The 16,628-nt window shown below is 32.4% G+C and overlaps 1 protein-coding gene across 2 annotated transcripts in view; it reads left to right on the top strand.

The window, feature by feature from the left end:
* The window catches only part of LOC134267582 (fibropellin-1-like), a 58,369-nt gene that overhangs the window by 12,711 nt on the left and 29,030 nt on the right, over positions 1 to 16,628 (top strand). For both annotated transcript variants that reach the window (XM_062749788.1, XM_062749789.1), the window contains exons 6-8: positions 7,745 to 7,785; positions 11,475 to 11,588; positions 11,782 to 11,895. In XM_062749788.1, coding sequence (XP_062605772.1) covers positions 7,745 to 7,785; positions 11,475 to 11,588; positions 11,782 to 11,895 — 269 coding nt within the window. The remainder of the gene's footprint in view (positions 1 to 7,744; positions 7,786 to 11,474; positions 11,589 to 11,781; positions 11,896 to 16,628) is intronic.

Genomic DNA, 16,628 nt, shown 5'->3' with positions numbered 1-16,628 from the left:
AGTGAATCACCTGAGGCATCTGTATGCAACTCATAAGGTAAGGTGCTGTCCGCATATCCTAATATCGGTGCAGAAACTAAGTGAGTCTTCAGTGTCTCAAAGGCTTTGTCTTGTTCTATTCCCCAATGCCATTCTTTAATCTGTTTGTTCTTTCCTTTTGACTTCTTGAGAGGAGATGGCATCAAGTCAGTTAACGGCCTGCAGATCCTACTAAAATTCTCAATAAACCGTCTATAATATCCGACGAATCCGAGAAATCTGCGTACATCCTCTGGTGTTTTGGGTTTCGGCCAATTAACAACTTTCTCTGTCTTCTCTGAATCGATCTCGACACCATTCTGTGACACAATATGGCCAATGAACTTTACTTTCCTCTTGAAGAATTGGCATTTGGATGGAGCTATTTTCAGTCTAGCCTCTCTTATTCTGTTGAATACAAGTTGTATGTTGTGCAGATGTTCTTCAAAAGTCTTGCCAAAAATTATCACATCGTCTATGAATACACAGCACACTTTCAAATTCAGGTCAGCTAAGATGTTCTCCATAAGTCTCTGGTAAGTGGCTGGAGAATTAGTGAGTCCAAACGGCATGCGATTGAATTCATAAAATCCTAGCGGTCCGACAGAAAATGCTGTGCGTTCCTTATGACTCTCCAATATCTCCACCTGATGATATCCTGACTTCATATCAATGTGAGAGAAGAACTTATTTCCTGCCATACAGTCTAAGAGATCCTCGAGTCTTGGAAGTGCGTAACTGTCCTTCTTGGTCAGTTGGTTCAGTTGTCTGTAGTCGACACATAAACGCAGACTCCCATTCTTCTTTCTCACAAGTACCACATTAGATGCGTATGGAGAATGTGAAGGTCGTATGATACCAATGTCAAGTAGTTGTCTCAGATGCGATCTTACTTCGTCAAACATGGATGCAGGTATTTTTCTGTACCGCTGTTTAAAAGGGGTGTCATCTAACAAATCTATCCTGTGCTTCACTCTCTCTGTGTGTCCTACATCATGGTCTCCTTTGCTGAATATATCCGAGAACTGTAATAGAAGATACTTACCTTTCTCCAACTGTTCATCTGATAAATCACTCTCTATGATGTCAATCTCATCTAAAAGGTTGAACTTCTCAGACGGTTCAGGCATCTTAGGTAGATCTTCAATGATGACGGGTTGAACCTCACATATGATACCTCTGGATGGAATCGTCAAAGTCCTTGAAGTGGTGTTGGATAGATGAACTGTGACCTTTCTGTTATTCCTGAAGTAATAAGGTATTAGAACTAGTTCGACATCAAAATCTTTGTAGTCTGGTGATAATTCTGTTGATTGAAGAATAGAAGCAGTTCCCTGGTATGGTAGTTCCTTATCATAATAACCCTCAACTTCCGTCACTGAATTTGGTGGAAGCGTTACTCTGCAATTCGTTTTCACTACAGCTAATCTGTTGTCATTCCTTCGAAGTTCTTTTTCCCTAAGTGTCAGACATCTCATGGTCATAAACCAAGGTGTAGTCAGGTTAGCTGTTTGTAGATATCTCGCACCATGTTGTGCTTTCAGTTGTTCTATCATAGAATGTAATATGTTGGTACCTAGGAGTACTGGAACTTGATGACTATATTGACTATCTGGAGTAACTAGCATTATGGTTCTCGTAATGATGTTACTGTTCCCTGGAGTTTTGATGTCAGCCTCTATATATCCCTCATACGGTAGTTGCGATCCTCCCGCACATTCTATTTCCACAATCTGATCCAACGGTTTCATCTCAATTAAGTCTGATAATTCCTCTCTGTAAAATCCTTTACTAATTGTTGACACGGTTGACCCTGTGTCCAAGAGAGCTTTAATTCTTTTCCCGTATAAAATGATTTCCGTTTCCGTTGGTTTCCCAAACATTCCTGGTGGTATAGATGTGCGTACCCTGTTGTTTGTAATAGTGGGACCATCGATAATTCTTCTACTCAAGCCTAGTACTGGCCCCTCCGTCCAGGCTTCCTGAAGTTTAAATGACTCCTCATGTGGTCAAGTTTCACCCGACATCCAATCTGTAGGTGTCCTGGCTGCTTACATCTATAACAATAGACAGTATCACTGTTGTTTCCCTTAGCTCCCTGGGATGATTCTTGTTGATCCCTATCATATGTATCCTCACGTTGCTGTACAGGTGGTCTATTGTTTTTCCATCCTCTGTTGTTCCAGGATCCTCTCTGATTTCCTCTTCCTCTGAAATAACTACCTCTGTATTGCTGATGTTGGGTCTCTAAGTTCGTTACTTTATGCGTAAGTTGTTTCACCATACCCTTAAGCTCTGCAATGTCACCATCTGATGATGTAATGGCTGCTTTGGCTATCTGGGGCTTTGTTGGCTTCTTATGGTCTTTCTCCAGTTGTCGTAATGCAATACGCAGTTTATTGAAATCTTTCTCTGTGTCGTACTTGTGGCCACTTATATCCTTCAATTCGTCTCTAAGTCCCATCCATAGCATTCCATGTAACATACCATTCACTTCTGAATTCTTAACAACTCCTTTCTCCAACCCTCTTCCAATGATGTCCTCTAATCTTCCACTCCATGATGACACGTCTTCATCCTCTCTCTGTTTGGCACTATAAAACTCGGCTAAAAGCTGCTCCTTATTTGCCACACTACCATAAACACTGTCAAGAGTTTCTAAAACATCACTCAATGGTTTGTACTTCACTTTTGATATCACCACCGGAAAATGTTCTTATCTTAGCGGAATAAGGCGACAAAGTCACTGTTTTTGTCTTAGGGGTTGTCCCTGTACCTTCTGGCGGTAGAGTGAGTGGAGGAACTTTGAATTTCACATCCGGTTTGGTTTCCTTCGAATGAACAATGTAGTCCTTGATCCATTTGTCTAGTTCAGCTGGGTTATCTCCCTTAGGATGGAGTCCCATGGCCTGAAATGTTTTGAACATCTGGTCGTAGACAATCTTATCCACAGGTTGTGAAGTAGTGGTAGGACTTGTAGGTTGGGTTGTAATAGGACTTGTAGGTTGGGTTGTAATAGTGTCCTGTTTGTCCGCCATGATGATTTCTGTATAATAATATAAGTCACAAAATGAAAATCAATATTTACAACAACAAAAATAATCACAAACTATTTACAAAATACAAAGCATATGATCTTCCATAGTCTTGGACGATGATTACCGGTATGAAATCACATGTAATGACAAAAATCAATATGCTTACCTATTCCACAATTCTCTTCAATTAATGGAATAATCAGCTGCTCGTCAAGTAGCCGTAAGCAAAACATGAAGAAAAAAATTGAAATGCGCAAAACTCTACGTCAACGATCTACTATTACTACTATATGCACGATACAGGAATAGTCTTATGTACTAAGTTTTTTTTTAAAAATATAATTTCACATTACATAATAGATCTGGTCACTCTGGATAGGCTGAATATAAACACAAACTCTAAACCTTCAAACTCAAATACGATCACAAAAATAAAATATAAATCCTCACCAAATGTAATCAAATATACCAATCAAAGAAACTTCCACTGACCTAGATGATAACCTGATCACTACCAAATAAACTAACTGATGTCACAAACCTCTAAGTTTTTCTTCACATAATTACAAGAAAGTAATAGAAGTATGGAATGTGCAAGGGTAGAGTTAATCAGAAAGACTGTTAATTCAGAAAAGCATGCAATTACATATTCAACGACTCGTTCACTACTCAATTACAATTTAACTCTAAATTATCTTTAGTTATTTATGTCAAATTATCTAAACTGAAATTGAAATATCAAATAAAAATTTAAATAACTTTAAATTAAATGGGATATATGTATACTTTCAAAATAATATGGAGGAGAAAAAAAAAACTTCCTAAATTAAAAAAAATAAATGCACAAACTGAAAAAAAAAATGTAAACAAAAAGAAAATAAAGTGTTTCAAGATTTGTTTACACTAACTACCCTCACTTCCGGATCCGGTAACCTTGACCTTGTAGTAAATGTATGTCTGTATGTGTATATAAGTATAAAGTACCAACGACAGACACAAGTGATAAATATAAACAAACAAACAGAATAAATTGAGTTCAATGAATAATAAACACAAAAACTGCTGAAATCCCTGAAAAAAAAAATCGAAATTTGTTTCGAAAAGAGTCAGAAATATTCACTTTCACAAAAGCAAAACTGTAAACAAATCAAGTCTAATTTCAGTGCATGTTTCCGAGTAATGTCACTACTGCAAATAAATGTTTCATACAGCTTCACAAACGGAAATAATTGTCCGCAAATATCAGGAACATGTCAACTTGTAAAGAAATATAACTGCTGTAGAATGAAACAAGTCAAAAAGTTTTATTTTCAAACCTCAATCAGCTGTCCAGTGGAAAAGTTGTGGTTTTTCACGTGTACCAAATCACAACCGGAAGTAAACACAGAAAAGGAAGTCGTAGAATTTTCACTGTGGAACTTATGTTTCCGGAAATGAAAAATGGGCGTTGTCACACCAAGTAATCACAATTCCGTTGGGCGCCATTGAAACCGGGTGGAAATACACAACAAAACACATTCCATCTGGTTAAATACGTGGGTTTATTGTGATGGTGCAATCTTGCCCATTATAGATGTATGGTAAAGATAGATGACCCTGTAATTACGTATTAAAATTATAAATACAAGAACAATAACTCTGCATGCAAATTTTCACAAGCAAAGCAGTTTTAACATAAAATAAAACCAAAATTTCCAATGTAAACTATTATCCTTTTTAACAACAATGTTTGTCATAAACTCATTATTAATAAGCTTAGAATATTCATAGTTTCTGATGAACACAAACTAGGTAAATTTTAAATAACAGATAACCTCATGCAAAACTCTCAAATTACATGAATTGAACAAATAAAGAAAAATGAGTTTAAATACTTTCAAAAATAGCTTATAATTCATCAATATTTAAAAATGATGCTGTGTTCATTTTTATATCAACACACAGTTAACCTTACCTCCCATGAGGTGCAAAGGTCTGCTACAGTATATATACAAAACTCAGCTGTCTCAATAATATGGTACGTGTTCTAAATGTAAAAAATGATATACTGCTCAATGTAGGGAATTATTTAGAAAAATGAATACTTTAGGAATTTGTTTACTTCAAAACTTTATAACTTAAAAACACTCATTTTCTCCATTCTAATTTTAGCAAATTATTTAGAAATAAAATAAACTTTATTTAATGCTATTATATTTACATTACTTATTTACAGCTTTCACACAAATCTCACACAAGACATTCACTCCCTAGCATACTCAGTCTAACATTCAAACATTCACACAAAGTAGATAAAGTAGGGAAAATAAAGAAATGTGAAAACCTAAACTAAACACTAACCTGGTAATGGAATAATCTAAGTCCATACTTATTTCAAACTAGGAATATCAAGTACTGATCAAACCAAAACTTCTAAAAATGTCTCAGAACATACACACCCATCAGAACGCTTGGGCATGAAAAACAAGAATAGAATTCCCTCCTAAAATCACCTGACCAATCCAGAATGACCACTATCTAACCAGATCTATAAATAACTACAAATCTACAGGTAAACCCAAAAGATAACTAAATACTTTACCTGTAAGACTTCATAAATGATAAAATAACAAAACACATACTTTAATTTATAGTTTGAATGAAATAAATCTTTATTTAAATATTTCAATTTAAACTCTGAAAATGATCATAAAATCAAAGAAAATACCTGAAAAATAAATTCATTAAAAACATGTAAAATTTCACTCTATTACAAAACTACATAGAACATGCCTACCATGAATATATATGACGTACTTAGAACAAAACTATAAAAAAAAAAAACAGGGAGGTAATAAAACACCTAATCATCGCCACTTCAACATACTTAAAAAATGACCACCAAAAAGTGCTGCCTCTGCTCAAATTGTAATTTTGCATAAAAATATCTTAACATATTTTCCACTTTTTAATTGATGGGTTAGCTTAGGTTAGGCAGAAATGCCTTTGTAAATATTTTTTTTTCTAGTTGACAAATTCATAACACGTGCGTTTAGAATGATTTTTGTTTACATTTCAAGTTGTAACAGATAGAAACTGAGTAAGAGTAGCTTTCTGTGAACCTACAAAAATTATATTTACCTTGCTCGGACAATGTCATTCAGCAGGGAAGTATTACAAGTATAACTCATGACCCGATGTTTTGTTTGTCTTTTCAAAAGCAATATCAACAATTCAGAACTTAGGGTTATCGTTCTTTATCTACCCCTAGCGGCCGGCAGAAATGCTACAGACCTCATATGACAAACACTAGCCAACACCCAGTATAAATAACTGACCAGACTAATCAAACGGGTTCGACGAGTATACGTTGATAAAAATAGCAACAAGTACAACTCAGTGACCAATAGTGCGCAAATGAAAGTAGAGGTACTGTAAGCAATGAGCTCACTAAATGATACCCCCAGCCTCCCATAATGTCCATGTGTTGCTATATATTGTTTTACGGTAATGTGTAAAAGGAATAACTCGTCCTATCAAATGTTATCCAGAAGCTTCTATATGTGACGTCATAGGTAAACATATAATGGCAATGTCCATGTTTTGCTATGGGAAACTTAAAATACGTGTCGAATAAAAAAGTAAAATAGGAGATGCACAATGGCAATAAAGATTCTGTGAAAGTTTCATTAACTTTCACTCAGTAGTATAAGAGGAGATGCGGATAAGAGATAAAGCGTAACAGACGGACGGACGTACAAACGGGAAATACCGATTACTATATACCCTCCCACTTTTCAAGCGGGGGGTATAATAAACGATAACTCAAAATGCCCGAATAAAGATAACTCTTACCAATACTGTACAATAACCTAATATCAAACATTGACATAATGTCACTTGTGACAATCAGTTTTATCACAATGTAATGATAATAGAGTGTTTTCCATTGAGGTGATTTGAGCAAAAGTTATTCCCTATGGCTGCCATATTGTAGGTCAACATTCCAAGATCCCTTCATTAGTCAACCAAGTTAAATTTGTGTATACTGCCTACTGAGGTAAAGATAACACTTTTTTTCTTATGAATATATATACGATTGTTAAAGACTATATTTCCCCCCCCCCCCCCATATATTTCTTGCATGCATGTTTAAAATTTGTTGCTTAAAGCTGAACACTACTCGTAAATAAGCATAGTCCGCCATATTTCTCGTTCTTCAACGTTCTCCCTACAACTCGTATATAAGGAGCAGATCGCAAGTTAGTTCAATGTATTTCACTATAGAGATCCGACGAGTGTAGACGTACAGCTGACAAAGCGTGCTACTCAATATCGATGAAATTATCAAATTTTATGTATTTTTCCACAACAGGACAAAGGTATCATGGAAAACACAGGTCAATACATTATTTACAAACAGAAAATGCACATAAAAACAAGAAATAAACGCAAAAAATCTAAGACCACGATGGGAGTACTACATGTCGGCCACGAGTTTCGAGTGTGCAATCGGGTGTAACGAAAGCGAACGGTTTATATACCCTGACAGTGCCTATTTATGAGAAGTGTTCAGCTTTAAAGAGAAACATCTACTACTTTGCCCTTCAATATGGCGGCCAAGGGAGATAATTTAATCAACAGGCAAAATACTTCATAGGAAAATTGTTTTTTAATACTTGTCTACCTATTCTTTTAATGTCTTGCAGAATTTCGTCTGATTCACGGTGCATAACAGTTAATCTTACAGGTAAGCAAAATACATCAGATATCAAACGATATTTACAAAAAAATTGACATTATGTAAAATGTCATACACGTAATTTATCGTTGTAAGAATTGAAATAGAAATATGCATGATTACAACTTTACCTGGGTTGATTGAATATTGTTTAACGCCCCTCTCGAGAATTATTTCACTCATATGGAGACGTCACCACTTGCCAGTGGAGAGCTGCAAATTTTGTCCTAAACTCGGCACTTAGTGCATTGAGCAGCGAGGGACCTTTTTCGTGCCAGCACCTATTGCGACACGGGAACTAGGTTTATACGGACCGGTCTCCAAGTTCTACTGTGGGATTCAAACCAGCGACGTAAGGATAAAATCCTAACTATGCAACTCTAAAGCAGACGCACTAACCACTGAGCCTAACCTTGATTGAATAAAATGATATAATCAGAATTTTTTTCAAAAACACAAAGGAAAAGAGCAAATAAACACAGAAAAATTGTATATAAACATCTGTTCATTCTGAGTTTATTTTTTAAATTTCATTTTCGAATCTGTCTCAGAAGATAAACAGAAGAACAAAAACTTAAAAGTTAACAATAGTTTAAATTCATATGATTCAACAATTAGTCTTACAATTGTCAGCTAGAAAATCGCAGAACAATCTCACAATGGCATCACAGCGCACAACACTTTATCGAATAAAAAACACAGAAATCAAAGAAAGGAAGAGTAATTTTTAGAAATTCAAAGTCTAATGGCTGGATGTAGTAGTCATCATTTTCGATTTTTTTTATACATATCATTAGATTTGTTCTCGTCAAAATCTAAACATAATAATAAATTTCTTCTTTTAAGGCAAATTTTCTAACATCTTCTTTTTCTATTTACTTTATGCATTACTTTTTTTTTTATAGATGATGAATGTGTAGAAAATCCGTGTCAAAACAATGGAACGTGTGTGGACCTCATCAATGATTACAATTGCAGTTGTGAGGCAGGATTTATTGGAACAAACTGCGAGGAGAGTAAGTAAATTGATACCATTACGACAAAAGAAATTATTTATTACATTTAAGATCTTGCAATGATGTAGATGGTTCTTTCAATAAGAAGTGTTTATAAAGTGGTACATTTAGCTTGAAAGAAAATCTATGCTTCAGAACATTTTATATCCGATGGAGCAAAAATGAATTGGCATGAATACAAAAATTATTACAGATATTGATGAATGTTCTGATAGTCCTTGTCAGAACAATGGAACGTGTGTGGACCTCGTCAATGGTTATGAGTGTAACTGTGTTCCTGGATTTAATGGAACCAATTGCGAAGAGGGTAGGTAAATCGAAATGATATGAAATGACGATAAATAAAACTATTTTTCCAAATTAGTCCTCCTTAACCTAGAGCATTTGTTACAGATATTGACGAATGTGCTGAAAATCCATGTCAGAACAATGGAACATGCCTTGATCTGATCAATGATTACCAATGTAACTGTGTTGCAGGATTCAATGACACTAATTGTACAAACAGTAAGTTATGACTGTAAAGTAGGGATGTCGACGAATATTCGAGTACTCGACTATCGTTTGATCATACCGACTGTCGCCTAAAATTTCTTTAGTCGATTATTCGTTAAAATGTGTTTCATCCAAGTGATTTTGAATTCAAGACAATAAATTTATATTTGCTTATTTCATTTATTTATAGATCAATATTTTCATATGTAAAATTAAGGGTATGGTATAACTGTTCAAAGGAAATTATTTGTGCTTCGATGTATGTTCGACAAACATGTCTTCAAAATATACAGTTTTGGTATAGTTTTAAAAAAAGAAACAGTGTTATCAAGGTTATGTTAAACAAAACTGGTATTCTGCAGTGTAACATCAAACATGATGTATCATATGCCGAATCAATCAAACATATACACAGTCTTCAAGTGAAATTTTCCTAAAGTAAGTTCTCCGCAAAAATGCCAAAAAAATAAGATTGGAAAGAAAATTCAACATGTTTATAAATGATTGTCTACCTCTTACTGTTTTAAATGGAGAGGGCAATTGTTTAATTTTGTAGATTCAAACTATAAGTTCTGACGTGATACAAATCTTCAGAAAGAATATAATTAAACAGCTAATACAAAATTATAAATACACGTAAATTGGGGTCAGGTATGAGAGTAATTGAACCGTGTTTTCTTTTTCTCATATTAATTTCATACAATCATTGATTGTTTTCACAAAATTTCATAATTAAAATTTATCCCAAGCTCTCTCTCTCTCTCTCTCTTTGTTTTTATAAGCGACACCCTTTAATTGTTAACCTGTCAAAGATCATTGACGGACAAGTAGAATTGGCTTCAGTTATGGGGTACAAGTACTACCGTTATGTAAAGAAAGGACAAATACGAGCGTTCAATAACCTGCGTTTAGATAAAATGTGCAGCTAATATATTAATTTTGAAATTAAATACATTGGATACATATTGATGTTCAGTTTTTATTGTACTACGTACATGTTTACAATTCAAAAATTCGTTATATATATAATGGTGATAGCATAGATTATAAGATATTGTAAACTAGTCTGTGAAAGACTAACAGTGAAGATGATATTGAAAATGATTCAAATTAAACGAATATTCGACTATCGTTCGACTAAAGAATCCGACTATTCGACTAAGCTGTCCGAGTAAAATTGACATCCCTACTGTAAAGAGAATTAAGATTTTTCAAAGGAAACGTTGACTAAATTTTTCTGAAAAATGTCATTTTAAGTTTACTCGAAATCTATTTAAAACTTTTGGTTGCAAACTTTCATTTAATCTCACACTTATAAAAGCTGGGATGTTTTACAAATGTCTACCCAATGCGACACAGAAAATGGCATTTTTGTAAATTTGTCATAAAGTGAGAGAAAAATATAGCACAGAAAAAATAGTATTCACAAGAAGTTTAGTGTATCATTTTTCAACATGAAATTTATTTCAATCGTAGGACATGATCTTCTTATTTATTCACTACAATTGGTTATTAAAAGAGGGAGCCGAGAGAGAAACTAAAATGAATATTACACGAAAACAAATTTTTTTCACAAAAGTTTAATCTGTCATTGTTGCTCATTGAATTCATAAAACTCGTGGGACAGGCTACTTTAGTTTTGTACTAAGTGCTGTGCTTTACACTCATGAAATTAAAACAGATAATCTACTGTAACTACTGAAATATCTTTTTCGTGGGTTAATATACATTTTTCATTCCACTGTCATTCCGGGACATTTTCCTTTGTCTTCCTGATTCTATCGTAGGATCTTCTGTCTTTGGTTCTGACAACCCTTCCCCTTAGCCTTGACGTCTCCTGACATCATCCCTGTAAACCCTGTCCACTCCCTTAGGTCTCCTGAATGTCTCTGTCTATCCCCAATATCCTCTGACTAAGTGTCTTACGTCCCTGACCTCATTAAGTCATCACTTGGGATTTTTTCTTCCAAGCCATCCGATTTGTACACGTAAAATTCCAAAGAAGCCTTTTCCAACCGTACAATAAATTTCTTTTCGAAAGACACAGTTTTAAATATCCTGTATTTCAAATTCTCGTGAGAGTTTTTAAAAGCTGTTCCTAGTAGTGAAATAAATTATCGATCCCATTGAAACGCACTGACTCTTCTCTATTTCAAATTTATATTTTATGCATTATTTTTGTCATAGATATTGATGAATGTGCTGAAAATCCGTGTCAAAACAATGGAACGTGTGTGGACCTCATCAATGATTACAATTGCAGTTGTGAGGCAGGATTTAATGGAACAAACTGCGAGGAGAGTAAGTAAATTGATACCATTACGACAAAAGAAATTATTTATTACATTTAAGATCTTGCAATGATGTAGATGGTTCTTTCAATAAGAAGTGTTTATAAAGTTGTACATTTAACTTGAAAGAAAATCTATGCTTCAGAACATTTTATATCCGTTGCAGCAAAAATAAATTGGCATGAATACAAAAATTATTACAGATATTGATGAATGTTCTGATAGTCCTTGTCAGAACAATGGAACGTGTGTGGACCTCATCAATGGTTATGAGTGTAACTGTGTTCCTGGATTTAATGGAACCAATTGCGAAGAGGGTAGGTAAATCGAAATGATATGAAATGACGATAAATAAAACTATTTTTCCAAATTAGTCCTCCTTAACCTAGAGCATTTGTTACAGATATTGACGAATGTGCTGAAAATCCATGTCAGAACAATGGAACATGCCTTGATCTGATCAATGATTACCAATGTAACTGTGTTGCAGGATTCAATGACACTAATTGTACAAACAGTAAGTTATGACTGTAAAGTAGGGATGTCGACGAATATTCGAATACTCGACTATCGTTTGATCATACCGACTATCGATTAAAATTTCTTTAGTCGGTTATTCGTTAAAATGTGTTTTATCCAAGTGATTTTGAATTCAAGGCAATAAATTTATATTTGCTTATTTCATTTATTTATAGATCAATATTTTCATATGTAAAATTAAGGGTATGGTATAACTGTTTAAAGGAAATTATTTGTGCTTCGATGTATGTTCGACAAGCATGTCTTCAAAATATACAGTTTTGGTATAGTTTTAAAAAAAGAAACAGTGTTATCAAGGTTATGTTAAACAAAACTGGTATTCTGCAGTGTAACATCAAACATGATGTATCATATGCCGAATCAATCAAACATATACACAGTCTTCAAGTGAAATTTTCCTAAAGTAAGTTCTCCGCAAAAATGCCAAAAAAATCAGATTGGGAAAGAAAATCAAAGATGTTTATAAATGATTGTCTACCTCTTACTGTTCACTACTGAATTAAATATCCCCTTAGATTCCAAAAAATCCCCTGTTGTCCCCCTGTCAGTCCCTGACATTTTCCTGTCTCTCCCTGACTTTCTCCTATGATCCCCTGTCGTTGTCCCTGCTCTCCCTGTCCAGTCCCTGTCGTCCCCTGTCGTTGTCCCTGCCTTCCCTGTCTATCCCTGTCAGTCCCCTGAATTCTCTGATCTCCCTGTCCAGTCCCTGTCGTCCCCTGTCGTTGTCCCTGCCTTCCCTGTCTACTCCCTGTCGTCCCCTGACATTTATTTTGGCCAAGAAAAGGAGTTTGAAAAATATTTTTGTTGCATTTAAGAGTGAAAAAAAGTTATAGTCTTGAAAACTTTAAAGTTTTTTTTTTGAAAATATAGACTCAGTAAAAAATTAACACATTTTTAAATGCCTTACCAAATCCCCTCTCTCTCTCTCTCTCTCTTGTATCAATGTGATTTTTTTTTATTTGGTAGCATTTCTCTGAAGGGCAGAGAATTGCATCATTATAAATAAGAAATAAATTAGCAATTTATTTCATCTTGTGATGCTAGACGGCTTATACATTGTACTTTATGGACCTTTTATATATATTTATAACTTTTTCATTTTTTATCTGATCTACTTTGAAACATCTTTGAGCGTAATAACTGTCTTTGTAAAAGAACTAGATTTAAACATTTGAGAATACATTATCAAATCCATGCATGGGATATTTTGTTTTACCAAAGAATTAAAAAAAATTAATTGAAAGGAATGATATATGAATGCATTAATAAAATAAAAGTCTATTTAATAAATAAAAGTTATTAAATAAACTATAGATACACATGTATATTTTATTAATTTATTTTCTTATGTGAATAAATCTACAACTCGACTGAATTAAGAATGAATGAATAAATAGATAAATAAATAAATAAATAAATAATGAGAATTATATAAATCTATTCATTTATTTTTTTATTTTTTTAGTTTATCACTCATTTATATCCCCCAAAATTTGATTTATTAGTTTTATTTTATTTATTTGCTGAAATATGCTACAAAGTATTTTATTAGCATATTTAAACGACTTTTTATTACTTTAAGTCCATCATGGATATCAAAATAATCGTCTCATTATGCACAATATTAATCCGTCAATAAGATTTCTGATACTTTGTTTTGATTAAAAAATCGGTTTTCAAAACTCTAACACGGTTCTGAAACAACATCAAAGCCATTGATGTTTACCAGTAATTAACTCGGGGTACACAGTCATGACACCTATTATTTTTTTCACTGACCGCTATACCTTGTTTATATTGTGACAGGACGACCGTGTGTAGTTTGCAGCTGTTTGAAATAACATTTTCTTTTTGTATGAGAACTCAATTTTTTTTCAATCAAAACAAAATAAAAGTATCAAAGAAGCTATTGACGGGTTAAGATTGTGCATAATGAGACGATTATTTTGATATACATCATGGAAGTAAAATAATTAAAAGCAGATTTAATATGCTTCAAGAATACCTTGACACACATTTTTGTGTAAATAGTTTAACATAAAATAGGCCAAAAAAAATCCCATTTTCGGGTATTTGTTATTTAATTTGTTTGTATTGTCAATTTTAAAAATAAAAAAGATTGTTTTTATCACAATTAAATACATGCAGTTAATAAGTTTTTTCTTTTTTGTTTACTAACTATTTAAAATCAATTATTGTATTGATTTTAAAGAATTGATTATTCTAAAATGCACCAATAACCCCTGCTGTCTTTCCCTTTTTTTTCTTTTTTGTACAAATGGTACAAAGTCAAACCAGTACTTAACGAATAAAACAGATTACATCGAAATAAATTCATAGTAAATAAATAAAATAAAGTAAATGAATAATATAAAAAAAAAAATATTAATCTATTTATTTATGAAATTGAAAATACAACAAATTAATGAATCATTTATATCTTCAAGAAATTGTGTTTCTTTAGTTTTATTTTATATAAACACTTGCATCCCTAGATGTTCTACAAGGTATTTTATTAGCGTATTAAAACGACTTTTTATTATTTTAAGTACATGATGGATATCAAAATAATCGTCTCATTATGCACAATATTAATCGTCAATTAACCGTCAATTTGATTTTTGATACTTTGTTTTGATTGAGAAAATCGGTTTTCAAAACCCTAACACGGTTCTGAAACAACATCAAAGCCATTGATGTTTACCAGTAATTAACTCGGGGTACACAGTCATGACACCTATTATATTTTTCACTGACCGCTATACCTTGTTTATGTTGTGTTCAAGTGACCGTGTACAGTTTGCAACTGTTTGAAATAACATTTTCTCTTTGTAGGAGAACATAATTTTTTTTTTCGATCAAAACAAATAAAAGTATCAAAGAAGCTATTGACGGGTAAGGATTGTGCATAATGAGACGATTATTTTGATATCCATCATGGAAGTAGAATAATTAAAAGCAGATTTAATATGCTTCAAAAATACCTTGACACATATTTTTCCGTCAATCGTTTTACATAAAATAAGCCCCAAAAAAATCCCATTTCGGGTATTTGTTATTTAATTTGTTTGAATTGTCAATTTTAAAAATAAAAAAGATTGTTTTTATAATAAATAAATACATGCAGTTAATAAGTTTATTTATTTATTTGGTTTTTTTTTTTTGTTTACTAACTATTTAAAATCAATTATTGTATTTATTTTAAAAACTTAATTATTCTAAAATGCACCAATACCCCCTGCTGTCTCTCTCTCTTTTTTCTTCTTTTTTCTTTCTTTATTTTTTACAAATGGTAAAAAGTCAAACCAGTATTTTACGAATAAAACAGATTGCAGCGAAATAAATTCATAGTAAATTAAAAAAAATAAAATACATGAATAATAAAAAAAATATTAATTAAATATCAATCTCTTTCTTCTTTTTTTTTTTTTAAATTGAAAATAGTACAAATTAATGAATCATTCATTTTGCAAGAAATTGTGTTTTACTTTAAAATTATATAAACACTTGCATCCGTAGATGTGCTACAAAGTATTTAATTAGCATATTAAAACGACTTCTTATTATTTTAAGTACATGATGGATATCAAAATAATCAGCATATTATGCACAATATTAATCTGTCAATTTGATTTTTGATACATTGATTTGATTGAAAAAATCGGTTTTCAAAACCCTAACACGGTTCTGAAACAACATCAGAGCCATTGATGTTTACCAGTAATTAACTCGGGGTTCACGGTCATGACACCTATTATCTTTTTCACTGACCGTAACTTGTTTATGTTGTGACATGACCGCCGTGTATAGTTTGCAGCTGTTTGAAATAACATTTTCTCTTCGTATGAGAACTGATTTTTTCAATCAAAACAAAATAAAAATATCAAAGAAACTATTGACGGGTAAAGATTGTGCATAATGAGACGATTATTTTGATATCCATCATGGAAGTAAAATAATTAAAAGTAGTTTAAATATGCTTTGATACACATTCATTGTTAATCAGTTTACATAGAATGTGCGAAACAAATCCCATTTTCGGGTATATGATTATTTAGTTTGCATGTATCGTCAATTTTAAAAATAAAAACATTGTTTTTATAATGATTAAATACATGCATTTAATAAGTTTATTTTTTTTTAATTTACTAATCAATTATTGTATTGATTTAAAAAAACTAAAATATTCCAAAGTGCCCCAGTACCCCTGCTGTCTTTTTTCTTTTTTTTTATTTTCACAAAAGGTAGAAAGTCACTCCATTATTAAATGAATAAAACATGAATAAAATAAAACTCTAAAGAAATACAATTTCTTGTGGATATAAATGATTGACTAATTTGTTGTATTTTCAATTTCAAATATAAATAAATAAATTGTTTTTATTTATATTTATTTCATTAATTTTTTAAAATTTTTATTTTATTTATTTACTATTTATTTTTTTATTTTTTTTTTCTTTGCTGTAATCTGTTTTATTCATTAAATACTGGTTTGACTTTGTACCATTTG

The sequence above is a fragment of the Saccostrea cucullata genome, unplaced genomic scaffold (genome assembly GCF_032062105.1).
Source record: "Saccostrea cucullata isolate Sc308-1 unplaced genomic scaffold, CSIRO_AGI_Scuc_v1 ctg879, whole genome shotgun sequence".
NCBI lineage: Eukaryota > Metazoa > Mollusca > Bivalvia > Ostreida > Ostreidae > Saccostrea > Saccostrea cuccullata.
Note: the sequence above shows the minus strand (reverse complement) of the source record. Positions and strands in the feature narration are given on the sequence as shown.